Genomic DNA, 27,993 nt, shown 5'->3' with positions numbered 1-27,993 from the left:
ATGAGTATCTAATGATACTTCCTGCTAATATGTCAGGTGCCACAGATATTGAAGTAAATGAAATAATTCGAGATGGGTCATATTAGCATTTTACACTTATCTGCATAATAATTTCATATGTTTGTTTACTCAGCAGGTGAAATATCTTATAGTATGTACATTTGGGGTCAGTCCATTTTTCTATGAGTTATAAGAAAGCTTAAACCACTTCCTCATTTCCTTGTTTGTGTTAATGGCATTAACATTCCCTTAGGCACCTAAACTAAAAAGACAAATTGTTATCTTTGACTTATTCCTGTCCTTCATTCCTCATGTTCAGTAAGCAATTTGTTTCTGTCTTTAAGCTTTTTTTAAAATTTATTTTTAGAGAGAGGGGAAAGGAGGAAGTAAGAGAGGGAGAAAACATTAATGTATGAGAGAAACATCTATCAGTTGGTTGCCTCTTGCATGCCTTCAGCTTTGGATCTGGTCCACAATGCAGACTTGTGCCCTGACCAGGAATCAAACCAGTGACACTTGAGTTTACAGTACAATGTGCAAAGCACTGAGCCACACCGATCAGGGTTGTTTATAAGTCTTTGGAAGACCATTTATACCCATCTTGTACCACCCCCCCCATCTCGTACTCTTTATTCTTATTGCAACAATCCTAGTAAATATATGAGGGGTGACCCCCCAAAAACCATAATTATCTTCTAGAGGGTGGAGCCCTTATAGTACAAGTTTTCCATGCTAGGTGAGTGTTCTAGGAACCCATTTGTATCAGTTACCCACTGGCGTGGTTGTGAGAGGCTGAGTTCAGCTTCAGTGAATTATTTTTGAAGACTCTTGCAATGTGTTTGCATAGTTCATGAGGGTGTTTAATAAGCGCACTTGCCCATACCGAGCTGAGTGTTCAGAAGTTTTTGACCAAAAATGGCATGACCTCCATACCCCACCATCCCTAATCACCCGATCTCACCCCATGTGACATTTTTTTGTTTCGCCATATGAAAAAATCTTCAAAGGGAAGTAAGTGTTTTGCCAATGTGGAAGAGGTGAGACCAAAAAAAATGGCAGGAACACTAAAAGACATCAAAATCAACTAGTTCAAAAACTGTTTTGAGCACTGGAAAAACATCTCAGTAGGTGCATTGAACCAAGGAGAGTATTCCAAAGGTGACTGAAGTTTAAACATGTAAGAATAAATACACAACTTTTTTAATAAATAAATTTCTAACCCCTTGTAATACATAGTTATGTCTGCTGTGCATCTGTCCATCCATCTATTCATCCATCCATCCTTTGTGAGTTTCATAACCCTCTTATTTTCAAAAAGATTTAAAAAGAATAAGTGGAACACCACAAAACTGGATAACTAAGATTAAAAGGAAACAGAGTAGACCAAAGTTAATTGTTCTTGCCTTTGGATGCATTAGAATCAATGGAGAACTTTTGGAAAACACTGATACTCAGAACAACTCGCAGAGATTTGGATTCTTATGGTCTAGAGCTCCCTAGGTGATTCTAATACACAGCCAAGGTTGAGAACCATGGAGTTGAAAATGAAGAAATAGATTTTACCGGCCACTTGATATGAGCTGATTACAGCTTCATAACCTATGTATGGCTGCAAGTCAAAAAGGGATGTATGGAAGTGTTAAACACATCTCATTTTCTGACAAAATGTTTTTCTCCCAGAGTTAAATTCTAAATGCAATATATTTATGTCCTAGTAATGCAACAATAACTACCCTTTGTTGAATGCTTGCCATGTGCTAAGCATTATGCCAGTTAAATGAATTATCTCTTTTAAGTCTCACAACACACCTATAATAATATGAGCATATTATTAACCTAATATAGCATTCCCTCACTTATCATGGGTATTACGTTCTAGACCTCCCACCCACCACGTAGGAATCTTATATTTATTCTACACTCTTAAATTCATGTAACTTTAACAAGATACATAGAGTACCACAAAATACTGCGATATAGCAAAAAATCAGTGATAAATAATTAAATATAATATTTTTTTAAATCCCGCGATACAGTGAGTCCGCGATAAGTGAACCGCAATATAACAAGGGACTACTGTATTTCAGATGAGGAAACTAGGATCTTGATAAACTAAATAAATTTCTAGCTTTTGAATTCAGTCTGTCTAACTGCAGAATCCTGGATCTTATCAACATTAGTACACTGACTCTAATGTGAATACTGGGTAATACTTCCAATTAAAGTTTTGCAAACCCAGAACATGGTGGTCAACTGGAGATTCTTGTAAAATAAAGTCTGAAGGTAAATAATTTAACAAGAGCATTTTTGGAAGATGTTTAGATAATATTTTGCATTCTAATCATCTAATTTATTATAGGTAGACACCAAAACTTCTGAAAGAGTGGGTTATTATCATATCTACTACATTCCTTCAAGTCATCCCCTAGGAGCCTTGGGGAGGTCTGGCCTCTTCCACAGAGCCCCAGCAGGGAGTTGGGGTGGGGGAGTGAGTGCAGGACAGACTGAGATGAGGCTCAGAAGCAGAAAATGGAAGAAGGGGTAAAAAGCCAGGAAGGGCTTCCAGCTTGAGGTGTTAGGCCTAGACAGTGTGAGGAATGTGGGTTGGGCCAACAAGAGGAACTTCCTGCACTTGAGAGAAGCACAAATGGATGAAGCTGTGTGGTTTCAGACCCAAGGTCAGAGACTTGGGTGTGCCTTTGTCTTAAGAGTGGGAGGAGGGTGCAGATATTAAGAGTGAAAGGTAGGCACTGGGTCACAGGAAACTTAAGATTATTTTATCTAGCAAAGGTCTAAAATGGAACTACTTCATGTTGTTGAGTAAAGTGAGAACTGTAGGCTTTCTATACCAGCTCTGAGTGGTCCTTCTGTTCAAGAACTTGGACTACTCACTGCCTCGAAACCAGTCTCATCTCACTCTAATCAATCCCCCCAGAAGCTTCAGAATGATGGGTTTTATACACTCTGTTAGCACATCTTAGCTAAAGAACTATAACAGGCTCTCTACATCCTACCTCAAATCCAAACTCCCAATTGGACTTCATCATTCCAGGTTTGTCCTTCCACCTCTTCCACACCTTCCTATCACATTCATCAGGTCTGCTTGCTGATCCGCAAATGACAGTGTGGATTAAATCTGTTCCACATGCTTTAGTCCTGACTTCACAATGTGATTGTGAGTGCTTTGAGGGAAAGGATTAGTCTCTAAAGCTTATTTCTCTTCTTGTCAGCACCTAGTGGAAAGCATAGAGTAAATGGCCAATGCCGGTGCTTGACTCAGTTATAGTTTACTCTGAGCAGGACTCAGAACAGCACCAGCCACAATCAGTATTTATTAAGGGTTGAGATATTGATCACCTCAGATTCAGAAATGTATTTTTTGTAATGACAACATTGATAATAATGCCTCATGATAACATGGTGTAATGAAGTTTCAGAGGTCTGAATTGGAATGCCAGCTCTGTCACATATTTACTGTGTGACCCTGAGCAGGGCACTGTGGGCTACAGTTTCCTCATTGTGGAAGAAAGGTGATCACAGGGACCTCAGAGTGGTTGTGAGGATTAAATCACACACCAGACAGAAATTGTTTAGCATGTTAAATGGCTATAAAAGACATTCAGTAAATGAGTCTTATTACAGAAAATTAAAAACCTCTATCACTTTTTATTCTATTAGGTTTCTATATTCTCCTTTATTCAGACCAGAAAGAAAATTTTTGCTAATAAAATGTTGGTAGAAATCATATTAACAAAGATTATTTTCTCTTTTTTTGGTAATTATCTAGATCATCAAAAATAGTAAAACAAGACAAATTAGTTTTAACTTCTGGGTGGAAATCAAGAGAAGAAGGAAAGGCAGGTGAGAGGGTCCTCAGACCCTGCTGGTGGACTTAGCTTCAGGATGGGTGTGGCTGAAAGCAGACTATTGTGAATTAACCAAGAATGAGAACATCAAGATCAAACTGTATTTCACCCAGAAACAGAGTGATAAAATGGCATTCTTCTCCACTGCATTCTATCCCACCTTCTTGTCCTTCCGTGCAGGGCTGCTGACAGGTGGGTTGTTGGGGCTATTGTGCCAGGCACGGAGATGCTGCCCTCTGGGCAAGAGAGCTCACTCTCAGCTGCTGGCTATGCCACTTCCTCCTGAGATCGGCCCTTGTACTCGCAGTAACTTAGTTGCTTCTGTAAATATAATAAAATTCTATTACTCCGATGTTATCATTCATTAAGAGAAGAGTGAAGCACCAGTTCACAAAATGAGACTTTTTCCTAGCATACTGGTTCTTTACTGAAAAGCACAGATAATATTTGAAGTGAAATGAAAACTCAAAGGCTCAAATGTATCCCATATTGAAGTAGCAGTAACACATGCGTCCACGGACCACTGTAGTTGTTTGAAGCCCTATCTTGTTTTTCACAGGCCAAACACAGCAAGGATTATAAAACATGTGCTTCCTTCACATTAAAGCTATCAAAGACAATCATATTGTTCTTTTTTTACAAAAATCAGTGCTTTCCAATGTTGTAGAAAAAAATATGATGCAATGATAAAGTGTGGCTTAGAGAGACAATTCCTTCTAAATTTTCTAAACAAATGTTGCACCTAATCTCATGGTATTTTCTTGTCAATTATAAAAAAGGTTTCCTTCACAAACTTGCATCTATATTACATCCTCTGCTTTCCATTCTTAGCATGCAACTCACAGCTGTTAAAAACTAAGAATTACTCATTCTAGCCTCAGCAACAAATAACAGAAAACTCCTATTTGAAAGTCTTGTTGCAAAGAGTAGTTAATGAGGAAACAGAAATTGTTGACTGATGAGAAACACTCTCAGAAAGAGAATTATCAGAATAACTTTGTCAAGTGGGAGTGACTATTTGATATAACTAACCCATTTTGGAAACAGGAAGTCAATAGTTTACTCCCCCCTGTCCTCCCTTTGACCAATCTGTCTTTCGTGTTGTTTTTCTTTGACCTCTGGTGGTTTTTATTATTATGTTTCCCCTATTAAGAAGTTCAGCAGTCTCTTCACTTTCCTTATTTTCACAGGCGTTCAGGGATCAGAAGTCACAGTTTACTCAAAACAACAAGAATTTTTGTATGAAAATCGATATCATTCTAAGGTACACATTTGTTATTAGAAAAGCAAATTGCTGTAGGCCACAAGGCACATTGTGTGTCCATTTTCTGTGCTAGTTAAGAAAACTTGTGAGGAAGACTCAGAAAGTATTTTGAATTCTGCACACAGTTTTATGTAGTCCATGGGAATTGATGGTTTCCCCATTGGGAGTCACACCACTTCTCCCTAGGCTGCTCTGAAGCTTCATGGTGTTTGGTGCATTATAATCAGGCATTTGGACAATGGGGAAAGGGGTTGAAGAAGTGTTAAAGAAACCCCTATGGCTGCATACATTAAGAATACAAAGCATCAGAGAGATCAAAATCCTGAACTTCTTTCATTTCCACAGTTGGATTCATTCCATTAAGTGGCTTCCAGGGGCGTCCAGGACATTTGGAGGAGCTTGTTTCTGGAAAATCAGGTATCAGTTTAAATGAAAGGCTATTTGGTTCTATCTGGATTTTAGGGATCCAAGCATCATCATTCTGTGTGGGAGTTGGTGGTATATTAGTCATCACATCTGCAATGAGATCTAAGTCCTGAAAGTCAGGAAAGGTACCTGCTACACCTGACTGGGCTAGGGAAGGGAGGGACATTGGCCCGTCTGTCTTTTCGTGTGTCTGTGCAGACATAGTACTATCTTCAGAAGAACTTTCCCAATGCTTTGTTCTCCAATCACTGTGCTTTCCATTCTTCTCTTTATTTTTATGTTTTCCATGGCTATGGCCATGGCCATGCTCATGTTTATGCTCATGGGCTAGGCCATGTTCTTTATGATGTCCATGGCCGAGTCCATGCCTCCCTTGGTGTTCAAGATTATAGTCAAGTTCCCGTTGGTGTCCATGACCATGGCCACGTTGCTGTTGATGTCCATGGCCAAGACCATGTCCCCTTTGGTGACCATGGCCTTGGTCATGCTCATGTTTATGGCCATGGCCAAGACCATGTATTATTTGCCTTTCATGGCCCCAGCCATGTTCCCGAGTGGGTCCTTGTTCTTTTTCTGAATCCTGCTCTTCATCTTGTACAGATGCCATGGAAGTGTGGGGTGGACTTACAGTTGTTCCTTCCTTTGTTTCCTCCACTTGTACTGATCGGAAAGGTGAAAAACCTGGAGGTCTTTTCAGCATTGAGGTCTAAACAGGAAATATTAAGATGAATGCATTGCTGTGAAAACCACACTATCAATGAAGAAAGAAGGGACTCAGACCTGGCAATGTTACCTACCTTGGTTGACAACGGAGCAAGTTTTTGCCAGGTTTTAAATACTCTGTTAATATTGCAGAAAGGATGAGAATGTATATTTTTTCTTTGATTGGCTTTATAATTTCTGGATATTGACTATTGTTCTTAATTATACACTAAGCTAGAGAGTTTTTTCTTCATCTGAAATAATTGGAAGGTTGAACTACATAATCTCTAGGGTTCCTTCTAAGCCTATGATTATGTAAAGCTATGGCACATTATTTAATAATTGATACTATTTCTATTAGCTTTTAATTAAAGGGCTACAAATAGCTTTAAGAATTGAATATACATGAAGCATATATGCACAATCAGTTTGTCAGGCTGTAACACGTTAGGACATGTTCACAAGCTTGAAGCACAGTCTTTGTATAATGTTTGTGTCACACTAATACACACCTCCACTTGGCAAGAACCTAAATGAGAAAAACGTGAGAAGAGGCAACTTGCACAGAAGGTATGGATTGCCTCTTCCTGCACGTTCACTACCAGCGAGGACATGAGGGCTGGAGGCAGTGTTCAGTGGCGCAAAGAGCATGGTCTTTAGAGTCCAACAATCCAGACCCAGTTATCAGCATCATGTGAAGGTGGAGGGCTCCGTTTGACCTAGACTTGAATCTGAGTGCCACTAGCTTCACTGTTCTTATCTCTAAAATAGGAATACCAACAGCAACTGCCTCATGGAGTTGTCAGGAGAAAAATATGTGTAGTCCTCAATACCGTGCCTGGGAGAGCGGAAGCACTTTGTAATGACATTACTCACTCTAGCATCTCAGCATCTTTGTAATTTGTAGTGTCTCATCCCTTGACAATGGGAAAAGTATTACTTGTCTCCCAAGTTCCTCTCAAGAATTAGAAAAAGTGGTACAAACTAATGTTTCTCACACTTGAACATGGGTGTGCATCCCCGGGGATCATGTGAAAATATGGATTTGGATTCAGTAAATGTGGAGTGGGGTCTGAGATCTGTATTTCTCTCAAGTTCCTTGGACGTAAGCAGATGCCAAAGGAGCACCTCAGGCACACCTTGAAGCTGCAGAGCTAGTGTCTGCTCTCCTCAGCAGGGGCTGCCTGCCCTTCACTGAGAGAGAGCCCACTGAAGCATGGGACACTGACAATGTGTGGGAAGTGATTAAGAGCACTGCTGTTTTCCTTTCTAGCCATAAAAAAGAGAGGTCAGCACAGAAATGTATTCTCCTCATTAAAAAACAAAACAAAACTAGTCCCCCAATTCATTTAAATAATGGTTCATTTTAAACTCCAAGATAGGATTTTTAGGAATGAACAAAATTTACTCAGGCTTACTGTAATTAGGATCATATCTTTCCTGCCCAGTGGCTTGAGCACTCGCCTGCGAACCAAAGGGTCGCTGGTTGGATTCCCAGTCAGGGCACATGCCTGGGTTGCAGACCATGTTCCCCACTGGGGGCGTGTGAGAGGCAACAACACATTGATGTTTCTCTCCCTCTGTTTCTCCTTCCCTTTCCCTCGCTCTAAAAATAAATAAATAATATCTTTTAAAAAAAAAGATCATACCTTTCCTAATGATTGACAGTTGACAGTAGGGTAAATTTTTTTCTCCCAAGGTACCACAATAACATCAGCACTACAGTCCAGAATTTCCTGTCCATGAAAACAAAAGCCAAAAGAGAGAACAGTGTTATTCATGAAACACTTAAGCAAATTTCAAACATGAAGTAAAGTTCCAAGGAATAAGTAGAGAGTTGCATTACTACTCACCCCAAGTTTATTGATCTCACAATATTTGGTCAACTCTTTATCACTTTCTTTGGAACATGTGGTTTCCCTGGCCAGGAAATCAACAGAGTATCTTTTTCCAGCTACCACCTGGAAAATAAATTAGCACAAAGTAGCAGCTTAATTAATATTGTATAATAAATCATTTGTTTTTATTCTAAGGGCTTATGGGAGAATATTAAAAATGTAATTATACACTGACCAACTGAGAATTATACAGAAAAAGCACAAATGTTTGACAACTAAACTTTTAGTTTGCATGCATGTGTAAAATATTTGGCCGTTGGTTCATCTCATTTTCCTTTTCTACATGGGAAAAGAAAAAGCAGGCTCTAATTTTTGTTTTTATACTTTTCTGAGTTTTATTGCTTAATAGCTGAAATATCATTAGTCATTCAAGTGCTCAAGTAGTTATAGAATCTAAGAGTAGGGGAAAAAACTTAAACATTTTCTCTGTCTTCTTGTCCTGCCAAATCTTGAATCAGAGAAATACTGAGCTAGTGTCACTATAGAAGTTATGTGGATTAAATTATGTGATTTGGAAAATTACTGGATTGGCTCAGAATTCTTTTTTTTTTTTTTCTTTCTGTAAGATGGCTTTAGTAGCACTTAGTTGTCTTTAATTTCATTCTAAACAATTTTGTTGGATTGTATTGTGATAGCTGTCACATCAGGGTGCATTAAAAAAAATCTTATCAAAGTTGGTAAATTTTTGTGTAGCCACTTTAATATTAAAGATGGAAGAAAATAAGCAATGTTTTTGGCATATTACACTTTATTATTTCAATAAAGGTAAAAATGCAAATGCAAAAAAAGATTTTTGCAGTGTTTGGAGAAGGGGCTGCAATGGATTGAACATGTTAAAAGTGACTTGTAAAGTTTCATGCTGGAGATCTCTCACTGGATGATGCTCCACTATCATGTAGACCAGCTGAAGTTGATAGCAATAAAATGGAGACATTAATTGAGAGCAATCACTGTTACAACATGGGGGAGATAGCCAACATACTCAAAATACACAAAGCAACAAAGTTATTGGTGAAAATGAAAATGTGCTTCTTATTTTATAGGAAAAACCATATGAACTTGTTGGACAACCCAATATTTTGATTTTCTAGTTTGCTTATCCTAATTTTCTTCATATTTAGAAATCATTTCATACTCTAGCAACAGTTTTAATCACTATACAGTGCTGTCTCCACAATTAACATATTGTGGACCAATTTATGTATTTCTTTTTCTCTAGAAGAGGCACACTTTATTATTCAAAAAATTAAACTCATGTTTTCTAAAGTCCTTTGATAACAACAAAATTGTAAGTATAGTTTTTAAAAATCATTTTAAAGTGCCACATTTTAGATCTCTTACACTTGAAAAATATACTTGGTAAAAAATATTTTAAATTATATGTTAAAAAGTTAGTTGATATGGCTCTATATCTAGACCAAGTTATATAGTACTTAATTCCTGGATTTAAATGTGTGTGTGTGTGTATAGTATTATATACCTATCAAACAGAATGCATCAATATATTTGTTGATCTGGAGAGATGACCATTATTTTTTAAAAAATGAAGTTACAGAGTCACAGTACAATCTCACTTGAAATGGCAAACCACAGAAGCCTTCCCTGTCTCCCTGTGCTTTTTAAAGCATGGAGAAAGCCTGTGAGGAGGAAGAATGGAGAAGCAAGAGAACAGAGTCATAGGAAAAACTAAACTCCCCTCTACCTTTGCTGGAATTGTTTTGCTGGTAATTATGGTTAAATTTTTAATAAAAATATCATAATTAACTTTTAAAACTCTAGGCGTGTAGTGTGAAAATGGGAAGGAAGGCTCTAGGAGAGTTTCAGAGCCTATATTTTTGTGATCATAAGTTTTCTTGCTCATTTCAGAATACATCTTAATCCAATTTTTAAAACAATAATGTTGATCAAAGTAATGTTGGCTAAGAAACTTGACAATATGTGACACAAGCCACAACTGAGGCCTCAATGCTCTTCAAGCTCCAAAAGAAGGAATTACATCAATGAAAATCTCCTGTTCTAGGGCCTCAAGAGCACATCCATATTGCCATTATTATCAGGTGTCATTCTTACCAGAAGTCTTCCTGCTTAAACCAACCTGCTCAAGAGTTTTTTTGTTTTAAAGATTTTATTTATCTATTTTTAGAGAGAGAGCAAGGGAGGGAGAAAGAGAAAAGAAACACATGTGAGAGAAACATCCATCAGTTGCCTTTCACACACCCCCAACTGGGAACCTGGCCTGCAACCTAGGCATATGCATGGCTGGGAATCGAACTTGTAACTTTTCGGTTTGTAGGCTGGCTGGTACTCAACCCACTGAGCTACACCAGCCTGAGCGCAAATGTTTTTTAAGTAGAGAATACCATATAGCAAAATAAATTCTAAATGCATTACAAATTTAAATTAATGAAATAAACTCAAAAGATACAAATAAATATTCATCAGACCCAAGGATGAGGAAGGCCTTTCATAGGTAAAAAGCAGAATGAAATCTAAAGAAAGAAAAAATATCTAAATTTGTCCAAACAAAAATGAAAAATGAAAAATGATTCTCAAAAATCAGAGCAAACAAGTAAAAAGACAACAGGGAAAAACATGGGATAGGATTAATACTCTTATGCATATAAAGCCAAACACTAAAAAATAACATAAACAGGTATTTCAAAAAGAAGTTAAAATGGTCATTAAGCTTGAAAAAAAAAATGTTTACCTTCATGAATAACCAAAGATATGCACATTAAAAAAAAAAAACACAATGTAACAGCATTTTTAATCTTTTATAATTGGCAAAGGTGAGAAAAGCAGTGATACCTGGTATTGGTCACATGTGGAAAGCATTCAGCCTCAATCATTGTTGGTAGAAATGGAACCGAAATCAAGATGACCACTGTCTTATACACAGATGGTGTGAATGTAAAGAAAAAATCCCAGAATGTGCACCCACAGACTCTTGAAGTATGTTCATCTGAGCAAAGACAAGGACGAATACGGGCAACAGCGGGGACAGCAGCAGTAGAGGCAGGGCAAAATACGTGGCCTCTGACAGCTATTGCAATCATTCACATGGGCAAACAGAGGTTTTAAGAAATATTTGGCATCGAAAATGTGAAACCAACTTGAAATGAACACACATCCAAATAGCACTAAATATGCCAATCCAAGCCAAGACTAAACTGTAAATAAATCTTTAGCAATTTAGCAAATCGATCATTTGGAAATTGGCTCTAGGCAAATTCATCAGATGGTAAATGGATTTCCAGCAATTTGGCTTCTTCCACCAGGGCTTCCTTGGATGACCATGAGAGAACCACCAAATTGTTCTCTTTAAATGCAAAAATCAGTAAAGATTCATCTTTCATAAGAAAGTTTGAGATTCTCACATATTCCAGATTGATTTGGCAATTGAAGGAATGAATATCAGTTCCCTTCAATTCATAGCATTGTTCCCATGGCATCCTCAGCATAAACAGACACACACACGCACACAGAGACACACATGTTAGAATGTTGATTAGTTAATTTACAGGGAACTGTAAGTACTAAGGGGACTACATAGTCATGTTTGAGAGCAAGTGGGTCTCTCCTGACAGCAAACCTCTGACATGCAATGTATGGCAGAGTACTAGTCTATCCCTGCATCGTGAAGAACAAGGGAATTTCACAAGGAAGCAGAAATAGGAAGTGAGAAGCAGAGCTGACAAATGCAAGAGTAGCGTGGACTGGAGTATCCTGTGAGTAAGCCTAACGTAGGTCATGTGCCAGTGAAATGAGGGAGAAAAGATTGTGGTGTCCGGGACAGGAGTAAGTGCCTGAGCAGGAGAGAGATGCAAGCATCAGTTCTGACTTATTTTAATACCATTTGCTTAGGTTTACTTTTTTCCCAGTAGTAAAACTAAAAAAGGAAATTAGAAGATGAAAACAAGTAGCTCATTTCATTGTGCCCTCACCTAAAGGTACCCCTGTGAACAGCTGGAGGCATCTGTTTTTTCAGCATTGTTTCCTGTACTTTTTTATAACACAATTGACAACAGAATGTATATTCAATTGTATAGCCTTTTTCTTTTCATTCACTGCATATTTTAAGACAAGACATTTACCACACAAAGAACTCCTCACAGAGATGCTTTATAATTGCTGCTTTGTATCTTATTTCTGTATTATTGATCAATTTGACAGTTTAGCATTTCCCTTTTATAGTTAGTGCTGCAATGAATATCATTGTCTATAAAGACTCTGTTTTAGATTTCTAGAAATTCAATTACTGAGCTAAAAGTATGACTGTTTTTAGAGAACTTTTTTTTCATTAGATTACAAAGCATGTTGGTTTGCTCTAAGAGTTCAGTTCTATTTTGATTACTTTTCTTAAGCTTATAATTAGAGAGGCTAGTTTTGAGGTTTATAACAGGAATGGGTCCATGAATAAATTAGTCATAGGCTGTTGGAGTTGGAAGCAACTGGGACTTTTCTCATCCAGCATATGGGGCCACAGAGATTGAGTGAGTCTGAATGATTGCCCTGGTTACCCAGGACAGGAGGGCGAGACGCTGTGGTAGAACTGGGTCTCCAGACCCCTGGACTGGGGCCCTCCTTATCCTCTGTTAACAGGGCATGGAAGGAAAGACAAATCCTTAGAGGGTACATTTGTGGGCTGGAAGGACAGCCAGGTAGGGGGGGGGCAATGACATGGAGGTGTGAATGTGAAGAGTCAGGGGTAATTTAGACTGACTGATACAGCTGGACCAAAGTCCCTAAGTGATGCTACATAAGAAATGAGCTTGGAAAGGCAGAACATAAGGCCTGCTTTTCATAGCCCTAAATTTTATTAATTCTATAATAGTTGCTAGAATTTATATAACACTTTAGAGTTTGAAAAGATAATGCATTAACATGATATCTTATTTGATCCTCACCCCATCCTTTACAGACATAAAATATAAAGAATGTTCCAAATGACTTGTCCAAGATCACACAACAAGCATGTCGTAGGTGGAGACTTGAAATTCAAATTCTTTTCACCAGGTATTCTGTTTCCCAACCCAGAGACAAGATCAGTGGCAAATTAGTAAGCAATTTCACACAGACAACTATACCACTGTTTTTGTAGCATAATTTACAGACCTGTGCTGTTGCTCTCTTCACAGTGTCAATCTTGAAATAGAAAGTTCCATTATTCTCTGCATTAAGCTTTGTGATGGAATGATTCAGAGGCTCCTCCAGCTCTGGACTGTCCACAGGTATCTCCTTGGGGCAGCCATGGCAAAGTATGGTAGGTGGCGGTATAGAATCCTCCCCTGGAAGAATCAGGTTTTAAGTCAGCATGTGACTGAAGGAGCAATCTAGCTTAGTACCTCTCCTGCACATGGTCCACCGTGCATTTAAAGAGGGCCATGCGGCAGCCCAGAGCCCAGGAGTGAGTGGGTAGAGGAGGTTGTCTGTCTCACATTTGCCTTACTGCCTCTCCTCTTTTCCTCTCCTCAGAGTCAAGTGTATTTAAGGAAACCCTCAATCAGAGGGTGTTAGTTCATAGCTCAATCAATATGCTGTACTTTTCTAAGCGTTTGCATTTTTGATAGAAAACTGTAAAAAGCAATGCTTAACTGAAAAAGAATGACTGTCTAATGGAAAAATTTTAAGTCCTATGATTCTGGTGATCATGCAGCTTCAGTGATGTTTCTCATTATGGAACATAAGCAAATATCTTCCAAGTATGAGAAAAGCCAACATTTGGTATAAGAAACACTGGCTTCACCATAAACTATACATCTATCTCCCTTTCCCCCCATTATAATACAGGGGAAAACAGTCTTTAATTGAAAGGATTTTATCTGGTGTAATTACAAATGAAATACAGTTTCCCCAATTTACAGTACCTGACATAGGGATATCTTATACACAAGGAAGACCAGCTGGCAATGTATTGAGAGGCCAGCTTTCCCCAAGAAACATAAATCTCTCCTTCTCTCACCATGTTCCCTTCTGGCACTTGTAGAGCAGTCTCAGCTGCCTCTGCTACAGCACAGCTGTGCAGAAATGGGGAACAGTGTTCTCAGAAAGGCCTGTTGATCATATAGACTTTACGGCATATCAGGGACCCAAAGCACAGTTCCTATGAAAAGACCTAGCTAGTTGTCTGGGATCCACATATAGCATTAGAGTACAGACATGTATTATCCCATACCTGGATAAATGTCACACTTCTGTGAGAAGGAAGTAATTCTTTGCTGAGGATTCATGTAAGCATTATCTGTACATTCACCGATATCCTGGTTTTTAAAAAGAATATGTGTACAAGTTAAAAACATTTTAAGAACCTTTAAGGTAAACAACTAATAAAATTAAATATAGAATATTGAGTTTACATAGAAAACAAAGCAAAACAAAACATAGTCCAATTGGGAAAAGAAAATAAGAAACAATTAGATATTATCAAGAACAACAAATGCATATATTGTACACAAATATATAGAAACACGATAGAAAATGACAAGAATGCCCAGTATAAAAATAATAATCATAGAATTGAGTGGGTAAAATTTCTTTTAGAAAGGCAAAGACTTTCAGATTACGTTAAAATAAATTAATGTATTATTAATTTATTTAGAAAGGCAAAGGCTTTCACATTAAGTTAAAATAAATGAATGTATTACATAGCAAAGATTACAGAGAAGTAGAATGATAAGAGAAGAATTATGAACAAGTGTATCCTAATTTAAACCTTCCCCAAATGGATACTTCTCTGGGAAACTATAAATAACCAACATGATTTAAAAACAAGAACAACAAACAGTTCCATTAAAAAAATGGGTGAAGGACATGAATGTTCTCCAAAGAGGACATACAGATAGTCAAGACATATGAAAAGATGCTCAATGTCACTAATCATCAGAGACATGCCAATTAAAACTATAATGAGCTATCATCTCACACCTATCAGAATAGCTATCATCAATAAATCAACAGTCATCAAGTGTTGGTGAGGATGTGGAGAAAAGGGATGTGCACTGTTGGTGGGAATGCAGATTGGTGCCACCAATATGAAAAGCAGTATGGACTTACCTCAAAAATTAAAAATGGAACTGTTTTATGACCCAGTGATTTCACTTCTGGAAATGTATACAAAGAAACCCAGAACACTAATTAAAAAGAATATATGTACTCCCATGGTCATTGCAGTGTTATTTACAATAGCCAGGATTTAGAAGCAGCCCAAATGTCCAACAGTAGATGAGTGGATAAAACAGCTGTGGGACAGTTACACAATGGAATAGCACTTGACCATAAAAAAGAAGAAAACCCTTTATGTGAATGGACCTGGACAGTATTATGCTAAGTGAAATAAGCCAGTCAGAGAAATACATATGATTCATTGGATTGCGTATGATTCATATAATTCCACATATGCGGAATCCAGTGAACAAACTGAACTAACAAGCTCTGGGGAGGAGGTTGAGAGGGTAGAGAGATTGAGCAAAAAAAAGAAAATAAAAAAGAGAAACAACTCATGGACAAAGACAACAGTGTGGTGATTGTGGAGGTGGGGTGGGTGGAGGTGGAACAAGGTATAGAGGAATATATGGTGATGGAAAAAATAAAACTATATAAAATAAAATAAAAAAGTTAAATGGACCAATTACTGAAGAACTGGAGAATGCTATCATTACTCTCAACTTCCATTCCACTTCTCACCTCCATACAACATAGATGTTTCAGAGATTAATAATTTTTAAAATTAAAGAAACATGAATATAGTTCCATGCTATATAAACTGTTTCTGAATATAGAAAATATTGGCAAACTTCGTAACAAAAAACAGTGGCAAACTACTGAACTCAAAAACAGAAGGCAGCAGGAAAAGACCAAGACCAAATATGACATTCACTGACTCCATGAAAGAAGCCATAGCTATAGTCTACAGGCGCTCAGCAGAGCTGTCGAGGTCAGGACAGTGTGGCCATCACACATTCATAGGGTCTCCAGGAGTCAGAGCTGACTCAGTTGCATGTAACTCACACCCAGTTCGTTTTATAAAACTATAATCTGAATAACAAAACTTGAAAAAATAGAATACACAAACACACATCCAGAAAACTGTCAAACCATTTTTACTTATAAACATAGATGCAGAATTCTTAAATACACTAGAAATAAAATCAAAATGCATATTTAAGGAATAATTAACATTAAACAAATAGAGTTTAAGAATCTAAAGATTACTATTAGGAAAATTGTCAAAACAACATAACATTAAATTAGAAATACATAACATGGTATTTCAATACATATGTAAAGAAGTTACTAAATTCTGACACCAATTACTTTCTCTTTAAGAAAAATTTTTTGAATTTATTGGGGTGACATTGGTTAATAAAATTATATAGGTTTCAAATATACAATTATATACTACATCATCTGTATATTGTATTGTGTGTTTCCACCCAAAGTCAAATCTCCTTCTGTCGCCACTTATTTCTCCTTTACCCTCTTCTATCTTCCCCCACCCCCTTTTTCCTCTGGTAATCACCATACAGTTGTCTATTTCTGTGAATTTTTCTTTGTGTGTTTGTTTTTCTCCTTAATCCCGTCATCCATTTAAACATCCAACCCACCTTCCCTCTGACAGCAGTCTGTTCTTTGTATCTATGAGTCTGCTAACACAAACCTCTTATTTAAAAACAAAACAAACCTCTTTAAAAGCAGGAACATACGGATGCTTCTTTAGCATGACACAAATACCTACCTGAAACTCACGGCAAATATTAATAATTACACAACTCTAGAGTCTTTCCCAATAAAATCGGGAATAAAACATAAATTTGTGTGAACTATCTTTGGACATTTGGATCAATTCATTGAGACACAGAGCAAAATATAAGCACCAGATAAGAAAAGATAAAATAATATCTTATTAGTTTATACCTAGAATAAATGTATGGAAACAGGAAAATATAACAAATACAGAAATAGCTTTTTTCAATAATGTTAGGTGAGTTATTAATTATAACAAATAATAGAAGCAATCCACATGTCTAACTATAGGAAAATAATTCAAAAACAATCTATGGTATATTTAATGGGATATTATGCAATTATTTAAAAGAAAGTTTACCAAAATAATGAACAGAAACCATCTCGAGACCAGTAATAATGATGTGGTCATGAAAGTGTCTGGTCTGTTCCCATGGGCAGCAGGTCCTGGTTATGGTTGGGATAGTGCAGCTATGGGAGCTTGTCCCTGAGAGGAGTGAAGTCTGGACCCCAAAATGTGCTCCAAAGCACAGAGTGCAAGAGCCAGGATCAGCCACACCCACATAACATCCAATAGTGAAAGGCGGCAGAGTTCCTGTCCTCCAGGGAGAGATGGAGCTCACTGGAGACGAAGCTGTATTTTTGTTTTTGTTTTCTTAAGGGGCCAAAGCACAGGTTTTTCATTCATAGCCACTTACCTTGGAGTCCATTTACCTTGAGGTCCATTGAAAAGAGAGTGATGTGGACTAGAGTCACCTGAGGAAAGTCTGGAGTGGGAGGCATTGAGGAGAGATGTGGGGGAATGGCTGCTGGGATGCTCTGCTGGGTCATCCCCTGATATTGCAGCAGCCAGTTTTCTTGAGAAGAGCAAGGCCCTCCCAGGGGAATCAGCCTTGGGGGAAACAATTACCCCACCCCGTGGGATATTGCTTGCCCTACTCTGTATGTGTTTTCTTCCCCCACCCTATATTTTAAAGCTTGCTGAGGAGAAAGCAACATAGGCAGACTAAGAGGGTGTCAGAGACTGGCTTTGAGGTGTGGACATTCCCTACACTTTCTCAGGACCTGCACCGGCACTTCCCCCTCACAGAAGAGCTGATAGAAACACCCTCCTGGTTTCTGGCAGACCCAGACTCTGGGCTTCAGAGGCCCTACCTGCTTGCCTACTAGGAACTCCACCCTGCTAAATTCAGGGAAATAATCTGAAACAGATTCAGACGTATGGGTCAGGGGTAGGGGAACATACCACCACCTTCCCTGAAGTCTGAACCACACCTCCCCACCGTAGGAGATCCAGGGCTCCCATCCACCTAATTCCACCAGAAGCCCTTTCAAAAACAGTTGATTCAGTGACTAAGATTGACAGCAGGCCAGCAGGCAGAGGCAGGTGGAGGTGGATCCTGTGGTGCCTAGGGACATTTACTGGCCCATCCCTGAGCCCTGTGCTGGTAATAGCCAGCTTGCAAGGCAACGAGGCCTCTCCCATGCAAAGCCAAGCTGGGTGGATAGCCGCAAACTGTGGATCCCTTGTAGCTTTGCTCAGGCAGCTGAGGGCCAGAGGTGGATAGCATCTGACACTGGATTACACCAGCTTCAGACAACATCGGAGCTGTATCCAAGGGGAGATCGTTCAGGCTGGCTCTAAACTCTGCTGAGACAAATTCCACTTTGTTATTTTTCACTATTTTCATTACTTTTTCTTTTTCATAGCCTTATTATTATTTTATTTTATTCTATTTTTCTTTTTTCTCTATTTTTCCTCCAATCTCTTACTCTTTCCTTTTTTTTTTTACTCTGTATATTTTTATTCTTTGTTTCCTTTTTTCTTGCTGGTTTCCTCTTTCTTTTCTTTATTCTTAATATTTATCTTCCTTCTCTCCTCTCATTATATCTCTTCTTCTCTTCTTATTCTTTGCTCTTTTGTTGTTGATTTTGCTGTCGTTGGTTTTTTGTTGTTTTTTTTTTTTTGCTTGTTTTTGGAGTTGTTTTGTTTTGTTTCTTCTATCAGCACTCATACAACAGCTTGCAAGGCATGGTTAAGGCTGATTATCTCAATCAACCAATCAGAGGGGAAATCCCATCAACAAACCAGCCAACAATAATCAAGATCCAATTACAACAGTAGAGCCCATATAACCCAACAAGGGCTATTCCTAGAGCATCCAGGTCAGGAGATCAAGGAGCTTGTACCACTAGGACCCACAGGACTCATACCACATAAGGCTACTCCACAAAGACTGAGAGTCAAAGCAGATCTATCTAATGAATAGAAATAAATACAAAAAGAGACAGCTAAAATGGAAGACAAAGAAATAATCCCAAAATGAAAGGAAAGGAGGAATCCTCAGAAAAAGAGCTAAATGAAACTGAGGCAAGCAATTTATCAGGCATAAAGTTCAAAGTAATAGTTATAATAATGCTCAAGGAACTTAGTAAGAACTACATGGAACTTAGTGGGAACTATATCAGCATGAAAGAGGACATAGAAACTATGAATAAGAACTAGTTGGAAGTGAAGAATACAATATCTGAAATGAAAAATACACTAGAAGGAATCAAAAGCAGGCTAGAAGAAGCAGAGGATCAAATCAGTGATTTGGAAGACAAAGTATAAAAAAACACTCAACCAATCAGATCAACAAAAGGAAAAAAAGACTTAAAAATAATGAGAATAGTTTAAGGGAACTTTGGGACAAGATGAAACATAACAATATCCATATCATAGGGAAAATAGAAGGAGAAGAAAGAGAGCAAGGGACAGAATACCTGTTTGAAGAAATAATGACAGAAAACTTCCCTAACCTGGTGAAGAAAAAGTCACACAAGTTCAGGAGGCACAGAGAGTCTTGATAAAGATGAACCCAAAAAGACCCACAACAAGACACATCATAATTAAAATGGCAAAGTTTAAAGACAAAGAGAGAATATTAAAGGCAGGAAGAAGGAAACAGTTAGCTACACGGGAGCCCTCACAAGGCTGTCAGTAAGGACCTACAACCACAACTACTCCATCCAGCAGGCTATCATTTAAAACTGAAGGCAAAAGGAAGAGCTTCCTAGACAAAATAAAATAAATAAAGTAAAATGCTAAAGGAGTTCATTACCACCAAACCAGAACTGCAAGAGATGTTAAAGGAACTGCTATAAGAAAAAGAAGAAACAGAGAGAGAGGAAGGAACATAGGTATAAAGAAAAAAATGGCAATGAATAAGTACCTATTAATGGTAAGCTTAAATGTAAATGGATTAAATGCTCCAATCAAAAGATAAGCTGAATGGATGAGAAACCATGACCCATATATATGCTGTCTACAAGAGACCCACCTCAGAACAAAAGATAAACACAGACTTAAAGTGAAAGAATGGAAAAAAATAAACCATGCAAATGGAGGGAAAAAAAGCTAGGGTAGCAATACTTATATCTGACAAAATAGACTTTAAAACAAAGGCTATAACAAGAGACAAAGAAGTTTACTACATAATACTAAAGGGATTGATCCAACAAGGCGATATAACTCTTTTAAGTATATATACACCAACATACGAGCACCTGAATATATACAGAAAATCTAGGTGGACTTTGAGAAAGAGATCGACAGCAATACAGTCATATTAGGAGATTTTAACACCCCACTGTCTTCAATAGATAGATCTCCCAGACAAAAAATCAACAAGGAAACAACAACCTTAACAACACACTAGATTGACTGGATTTCATGGATATTTACAGAACATTTCATCCCCAAACAGCAGAATACACATTCTTCTCAATTGCACATGGATCATTTGCAAAAATAGATCACATGTTAGGACACAAAATAAGCCTTAACAAATTCAAAAAATTGAAATCATATCAAGCATTTTTTCATATCACAATGGCCTAAAACTAGATATCAACCTCAATTTTTTAAAACTCAAAACATTCAAATACATGGAGGCTAAATAGCATGTTATTAAATAACAAATGGGTTATCAATGAGATCAAGGAAGAAATAAAAAATTGCCTGGAAACAAATAAAAATGAATATACAACAACCCAAAACCTAGGGGACACCCTTGAGAGGAAAGTTCATAGCATTACAGGCCTACCTCAAGAAGCAAGAAAAATCTAAAATAAACAATCTAACTCTACACCTAAAAGATCTAGAAAAACAACAAAAAATGAAGCCCATGATGAGTAGAAAGAAGAAAATAATCAAGATCAAAGTGGAAATAAATGACACAGAGACTAAAAAAATCAATTCAAAAGGTCAGTGAATCCAGGAGCTGGTTCTTTGAAAAGAAAAAAAAAATTGATGAACCTTTAACCAGATAGTTGTAGTGTTTAATTTCAAAAATTCATAAAGGACTTATATGACTCAACACCAGGAAGACAAACAATCCAATTAAAAATGGGCAAAAGACCTGAATAGATACTTCTGCAAGGAGGACACACAGATAGCCAACAGACATATGGAAAGATGCTCAACATCACTAGCTCTCAGAGAGATGCAAATTAAAACCACAACAAGAGACCACCTCACACCTGCCAAAATGGCTATCATTAACAAATCAACAAACAATAAGTGCTGGGGAGGATGAAGAAAAAAAGGAAACCCTAGTGCACTGTTGGTGGAAATTCGGATTGTGCAGCCAATGTGGAAAACAGTGTGGCGTTTCCTCAAAAAATTAAAAACAGAACTGCCTTCTGAACCAGTGATTCCACTCCTGGAAATATATCTTGAGAATCCTGAAACACCAATTCCAAAGAATATATGCATCCCTATGTTCATAGCAGCATTATTTACAATACAAGATCTGCTAACAGCCTAAGTGCCCATCAGTAGATCAGTAGATAAAAAAGCTGTGGTACCTTTACAGCAGTAAAAAAAGAAGGAATTCTTACCTTTCCTGACAGCATGGATGGACCTGGAGACTATTATGCTAAGTGAAGTAAGCCAGTCAGTGAAGGACAAATACCATACCAGCTCAGGTATAAGTGGAATCTAATGAACAAAATAAACTAACAAGCAAAAAAGAATGAGAGTAATAGAAACATGGAACAGACTGATAGCTGTAAAAGAAGAGGGGGAGGTAGGAATAGGTTGAAAGAAGGCAAAGGGATTAGTCAAAGAACATGTATGCATGACCTATGGACATGGACAATGGTGTGGGGATTGCCTGAGAGAGTAGGATCGAGCTGGGTGGAGGGTGGCAAAGAGGGGAAAATTGGGCTCTCCCTCTACAAGTAGGAGGGAGTGCAACTACCTCCAAACTAGAGATGCCCGGGTATTCCAGAAAATCAAGCTGCATGGAAGTCCAACAGACAAAGATTTAAGAAAATATTTGTCCAGACAGGTAGGAGGGGCAGACCCAGGGTGGAGAGGACTTGGTGTGGTGGAGGGAGGTGTGGTGGAGGCAGCAGCGGTGGCAGCGACAGGATGGCAGAAAGCACAGTCACACATTTTTAAAAGTCGGGAGGGACACCTGGGGAGCGCTCCCAGCACTAGACCAGACCGCAAAGCTCACAATCCCAGCACTGGGGAAAATAAAGCCTCATTGCTTCTGACTGTGAAAGCTAGTGGGAGTTGGGGTGGAGGAAGAAACTGCCAGTCTCTCAGCAGAGCCTGCTTGTTTAAAGGGCCCCCATGGTCCTAGAATATCCACAGACCACCTACTCTGGGAATGGTGATCAGGGGAACAGCTAGAGAGGTGCCAGTCCCATATGGAAGTGGGAGAAGTGCCTGGAAAAGGGGCAAGTGCTGAGCAAGTGGCATTGTTCTCTCTTAGACCCTTCCTCCACATATAGCGCCACAACACAGTAAAACGAGTCGCCCTGTATTGATGAATACCTAAGGCTCCACCCCTTATGACATAACAGGAGTGACAGCTCTACCTAAGACACAGAGGCAAACAAACACATGAGCCTGTCAAGATAAGGAGACAGAGAAGTATGACTCAAAAGAGGGAACGGATCAAGGTTCCAGTGGGAGAACTAAGTGACAAGGAGATAGCTAACCTAACAAACAAGGAGGTAGCCAGCCTATCAGAAGCAGAGTTCAAAACACTGGTGATAAGATGCTCACAGACTTGACAGATACACTTAAGTATGGCAAACGCATAAGGGAAGAAGTGAAGGCCATGCTAAATGAAGTGAAGGAAAATCCACACAAAACCAATGGTGAGGGAAAGGAAACCAGGGTTCAAATCAACTATTTGGACCATAAGGAAGAAAAAAAGTCAACCAGTACAGAATGAGGAAACAAGAATTGAAAAAAATGAGGAGAGGCTTTGGAACCTCTAGGACAATTTTAAATGTGCCAATACCTGAACCATAGGGGTGCCAGAAGGAGAAGAAGAAGAGCAAGAAATGGAAAGCTTATGTGAAAAAATAATGAAGGAAATCTCCCCAAATTTGGTGAAGGAAATAGTCATACAAGTCCAGGAAGCACAGAGAGTCCCAAACAAGCTAGATCCAAAAAGGACCACACCAAGATACATCATAATTAAAATGCCAAAGGCTAAAGATAAAGAGAGAATCTTAAAAGCAGCAAGAGTAAAGCAGAGAGTTGCTTATAAGACTATCAGCTGATTTCTCCAAAGAAACTTTGCAGGCAAGAAGGGGCTGGCAAAATGTATTCAGGGGATGAAAAGCAAGAATTATAACCAAGATTACTCTATCCAGCAAAGCTATCATTTAGAAGGGAAGGCAAAGAAAGTGCTTCCCAGACAAGGCAAAGCTAAAGGAGTTCATCATCACCAAGCCATTATTATATGAAATGTTAAAGGGACATACTTAAGAAAAAAAAAAGATCAAAATTATGAACATTAAAATGACAACAAACTCACAACTATCAATAACTAAATCAAAAAATAAAAATAAAATCCAGCTAAGCAAACCAGAAGAGGAACAGAATCATAGGTATAGGGATCATTTTGGGGGTTATCAGCTGAGAGGTGATAGAGGGGAAAATGGGGAAATGGTGCTGGGATTAAGCAGCATAATTGGTTGGTACAAAATAGGCAGGGGTAAGTTAAGAATAATATAGGAAAGGGTGAAGCCAAGAACTTATATGCACGACCCATGGACATGAACTACGTGGGGTGGGATCACTGGAGGGAAGGGGGATACTAGGTAGAGGGGAGCAAAGGGAAAAAAATTGGACCTACTGTAATAACATAATCAATAAAATATACTTTTTAAAAAAGGGAAAAATTGGGATGACTGTAATAATATAAAAAATAAACTATTTTTAAAAAATAAATGAAATTTTAAAATAATAAAATAAAATTTTAAAAGTTTATCAAGAGATTTAATGACAAAATTCTTAGGTGAAAAAATGTAGCATGTAAAATAATGACAACTATTAACAGAAAAAAAATCACCAAAAATTATCTATATTCCACCACCCCCATCCCTCCCCAGACAAAAAGATAATAGAGAAATACACCAAGACATCTTCGGGTATTTGAATATGTGCTTCAATATTATTATTTTTTTTCTATTTTTATGCATTGCCTTGAAGTTTTTTATTAGTTATTTCCAATAAGGGAATATATATATATATATATATATATATATATATATATATATATAAAGGATCTCAATTCTATCAGCATATTTGATTCACCTAGAAGCTTTTAGATTATTCTAACTCCAGAAACCCACCCCTGACCAATTAAGTCACAATGTCTGGGGAATGGCCTAGGAATAGTTATTTTCAAGCTGATAAAGTGATTCCAATCTGCAGCATGGCCTGAGAACTGTTTATGAGATCTCTTGAATCAGTGCTTTTCCAACCTTAAAGTGTAAATGAATCACTTGAAAATCTTGTTAATATGCAGTTTCAGTAGGTGAGGGGTGGGATTCCAGATTCTGCTTTTCTAACAAGTTCCCTCGTGTTGCTGCTGCTGCTAGTTCAGGTCCCAACCAAGGCTTTGAATAGCAAGGCCTTCAATCTTACCAATTACAGGCAAAGTAGTTCATTTACATTTTGTAATATTTTATTTATCTTTAGAGAGAGGGGAAGGGAGGGAGAGAAACGTTGATCGGTTGCCTCTTGCACACTCCCAACTGGGAACCTGGCCTGCAAACCTAGGCATGTGCCCCGACTGGAAATTGAACTGGCAACCTTTCAGTTTGTAGGTCTGTGCTCCACCCACTGAGCCGTACCAGCCAAAGCTTCATTTACATTTTATGTCCTTTAATTATTCTAACAGCTGTGAGATAGGTGCTACTATTCCTCCCTATTTTACAAATAAGGAAGTGGAAGCTCAGAGAAGTGATAACAAAAATCTGATTGGCTTTGTGACGCCAAGGAACCCTTTGGAGCTCTCTGTGTTGCAAAGAGAAAACTAAGTTGAGGCCTTACAAATACAGTATTCCCTCACTTATTGCAGGTATTACATTCTAGACACCCCCGCGATAGGTGAAAATCCGCAAAGTAGGCACCTTACATTTATTTTAGTATTTATATATATTTTAAGACTATATAAACCCTTCCCACACACTTATTAACCGTTACCAGTCCCTTATTAACCTTTCCCACTCCCTTATCAACCTTTTCCACACTTTTATAAACACTTCTTATGTTCTTAAACATATTCTACACTCTTAAACCTATGTAACTTTAACAACATACATATACAGTACCGCAAAATCCCACGACATAGCGAAAAATCTGCAATAAATAATTAAATATAATATTTTTAAAAATCCCACGATACAGTGAGGCTGCGATAAGTGAACTGCAATATAGAGAGGGACTACTGTAGATGCAGAAAGATGAAAGTCAGGTCATATTTAAGCATACATAATCTCAAATGACTAAAAAACAGAAGGTCTTAATAGAAGACTTGACTTAAAAAACAAAGTCAAATAGTAGCTAAAGCATACATTTTTTACAAAGTTTCTCACTCTTTTTTATTACTTTTTTATTACATATTGTGAAACATATGTAACATAAACTTTGCACTCCCCTGATAGCATTCTTTCATGTGCTTATTGGCCATTTGTTTACCTTCTTTTATTAAAATTTATTTATTTTTTAAATTCTCACCAAAGGATATGTTTATTGACTTTAGAGAGAGGAGAAGGCAGAGAGAGAGATCGATTCGAGAGAAACATTGATCGGTTTCCTCCTGTACATTCCCCAACCAGGGATCAAACCTAAAACCTAGGTATGTACTCTGATTGGGAATTGAACCGCAACCTTTCAGTGTATGAGATGACCCTCCAACCAACTGAACCATCCAGCCAGGGCTATTTATCTCCTTTAGAAAAATGTTTATTTTTAAGTCCTTTGCCCATTGAAAATAAGGTTGATTGTTTGTTTTTTGTTTTTTGTTTTAAGGAAGTTGTTTGAACTTTATATAAGAAAAACAGAACATAAACATATCAAAAGGGCATACAGTTGACAAGTAGGGATGGTTAATGATTGTTAATGGGGGTTTTGAAGCAGGTCTAGGTTATTACTTGGCTCCAGACTGCTCAGACTTCCCAGCTTCAGGGCCCCCAGGCTGGGCACCCACACGCCCCCAACTGGGGACCTGGCCTGCAACCCAGGCATGTGCCCCGACTGGGAATCGAACCAGTGACCCTTTGGTTCACAAGTCGGCACTTAATTCACTGAGCCACACCAGCCAGGATGGTTGATTGTCTTTTTTGTTGCAGCATTGTAGGGGTTCTTTATATATTCTGCATATTAAGTCCTTATCAAATATATGGTGTAAATATTTTCTCTCACTCTGTAGGTTGTCTCTTCACTCTCTTAATAGTGTTCTTTTAAGTTTTTCCCCAACGATGAAATAAATACTTGCTTGATTAGAAACATTCGGAAGTTTTAAAAAGTTCCAAAAAGTACAAAGAATCAAAAAAGTCACCCACAGTTCCAGCTGAAAGTTAACTATGTTTCTTATTTTGGCATATTTTTTCCATCACTTAAAATTTTTTTCATAAGAGTTTATTTGAGTCAAACTAACAATCAATGAGGAGCAAGTTCTCAAATGCTCCCCTCCATCACTTTTAATATTTACATTTTCTTTGTATGTTTAAATGAATGTATATGTGTAGTTTTAAAATCTATTTTTCTTTGTGTTTTACTTAACATATTATAACCATTTTACTAAGTCATTAAAAATTTGTAAACATAATTTTAATGGTTGTATATATTCTACTCTATGGATACACAGTAACTTATTTAAACATTCCCTAATGTTGGAAAGAAGTTATTTTCAATGTTGTTCTATTAGTAATAATGCTGAAATTAACATCATGCTATTTGGATTTCTCATTTTCTTCCCATACAATCAAATTTTAGAAGAAAAATAATAGGCTAAAGGGTGTGCAGCAATCCCTTGCTTAAAGTACAGCCTTCTGCTAAAATGCAAATATTCCCAAGAAGGTCATCATGCCTTCGTCATCTGAACATGCACTGAATACTCTTCTAACATAATTTAGGTTCTGATAACAAGTTATAATCCTAGAGAGTGATAGAGGTTCAGGGTGTGTTTATTAAAGGTAAGGGAGTGAAGGTAAGAAAATAAGCAGAGACACGTTTGAAGTTAGGGATTGTCCTGCTTAGAGATCAGGAGCACCAGAAGGACATTGAGCACAAGGGGAAGAAAGGGAGACAGGAAAGTGTGAAGACATGAGCAGACAAACCTGACGTGGCATCATTTTATCTCAGGCCCTGGTTGTATCTGTAGATGCTTATTGCTAGGTGTACAGGTTTTTTGACCAGGTAGGTAAGGCAGCTTGACCAGTGACATGGTGAATGTGACTGTGAATTCATGAATGTCATCCCAAATTTTAGTGACCAAGTCTTCCTATATGGCTGAGTATTTCCATTCATGTAAATACTGGACACCAAATGCTAATAACTTTATAATTACATTTTCATCTACTCACACCATTGAGAAGGGACTTGCAGTCTGGAGTTAAGAACAGAAAATTCTCCTTGGAACAATTAGTTTGCTCAATTGAGTAAGTAACTTTATAGTTCCATCCAGCCACCACCTGAAACAATTTTGAATTGAATAGTTAAAGAGCAGTTTAAACATTATTCACAGTGTTAAGAGGAGCATAGGATACTGCCAGGCATATTACAAGTACACAA

The 27,993-nt window shown here is 37.8% G+C and overlaps 1 protein-coding gene and 1 pseudogene across 1 annotated transcript in view; both read right to left on the bottom strand.

Annotated features, from left to right (window-relative positions):
• Window positions 1-3,945: 3,945 nt before the first annotated feature.
• The window catches only part of LOC150021039 (kininogen-1-like), a 35,532-nt gene continuing 11,484 nt past the window's right edge, over window positions 3,946-27,993 (bottom strand). Inside the window, exons 5-11 of the mRNA XM_090275174.1 lie at window positions 27,786-27,893; window positions 14,332-14,416; window positions 13,272-13,444; window positions 8,112-8,219; window positions 7,908-7,994; window positions 6,185-6,262; window positions 3,946-4,187 (exon numbers count right to left, since the gene is read on the bottom strand). Of these exons, the coding sequence (XP_090131300.1) occupies window positions 4,134-4,187; window positions 6,185-6,262; window positions 7,908-7,994; window positions 8,112-8,219; window positions 13,272-13,444; window positions 14,332-14,416; window positions 27,786-27,893 (693 nt within the window). The 3' untranslated portion in view covers window positions 3,946-4,133. The remainder of the gene's footprint in view (window positions 4,188-6,184; window positions 6,263-7,907; window positions 7,995-8,111; window positions 8,220-13,271; window positions 13,445-14,331; window positions 14,417-27,785; window positions 27,894-27,993) is intronic.
• LOC150021040 (kininogen-1 pseudogene) lies at window positions 4,212-6,177 on the bottom strand (annotated as a pseudogene).

Source organism: Furipterus horrens, unplaced genomic scaffold, assembly GCF_987537825.1.
Source record: "Furipterus horrens unplaced genomic scaffold, mFurHor1.1.pri manual_scaffold_1, whole genome shotgun sequence".
NCBI classification, from domain to species: Eukaryota; Metazoa; Chordata; class Mammalia; order Chiroptera; family Furipteridae; genus Furipterus; species Furipterus horrens.
Note: the sequence above shows the minus strand (reverse complement) of the source record. Positions and strands in the feature narration are given on the sequence as shown.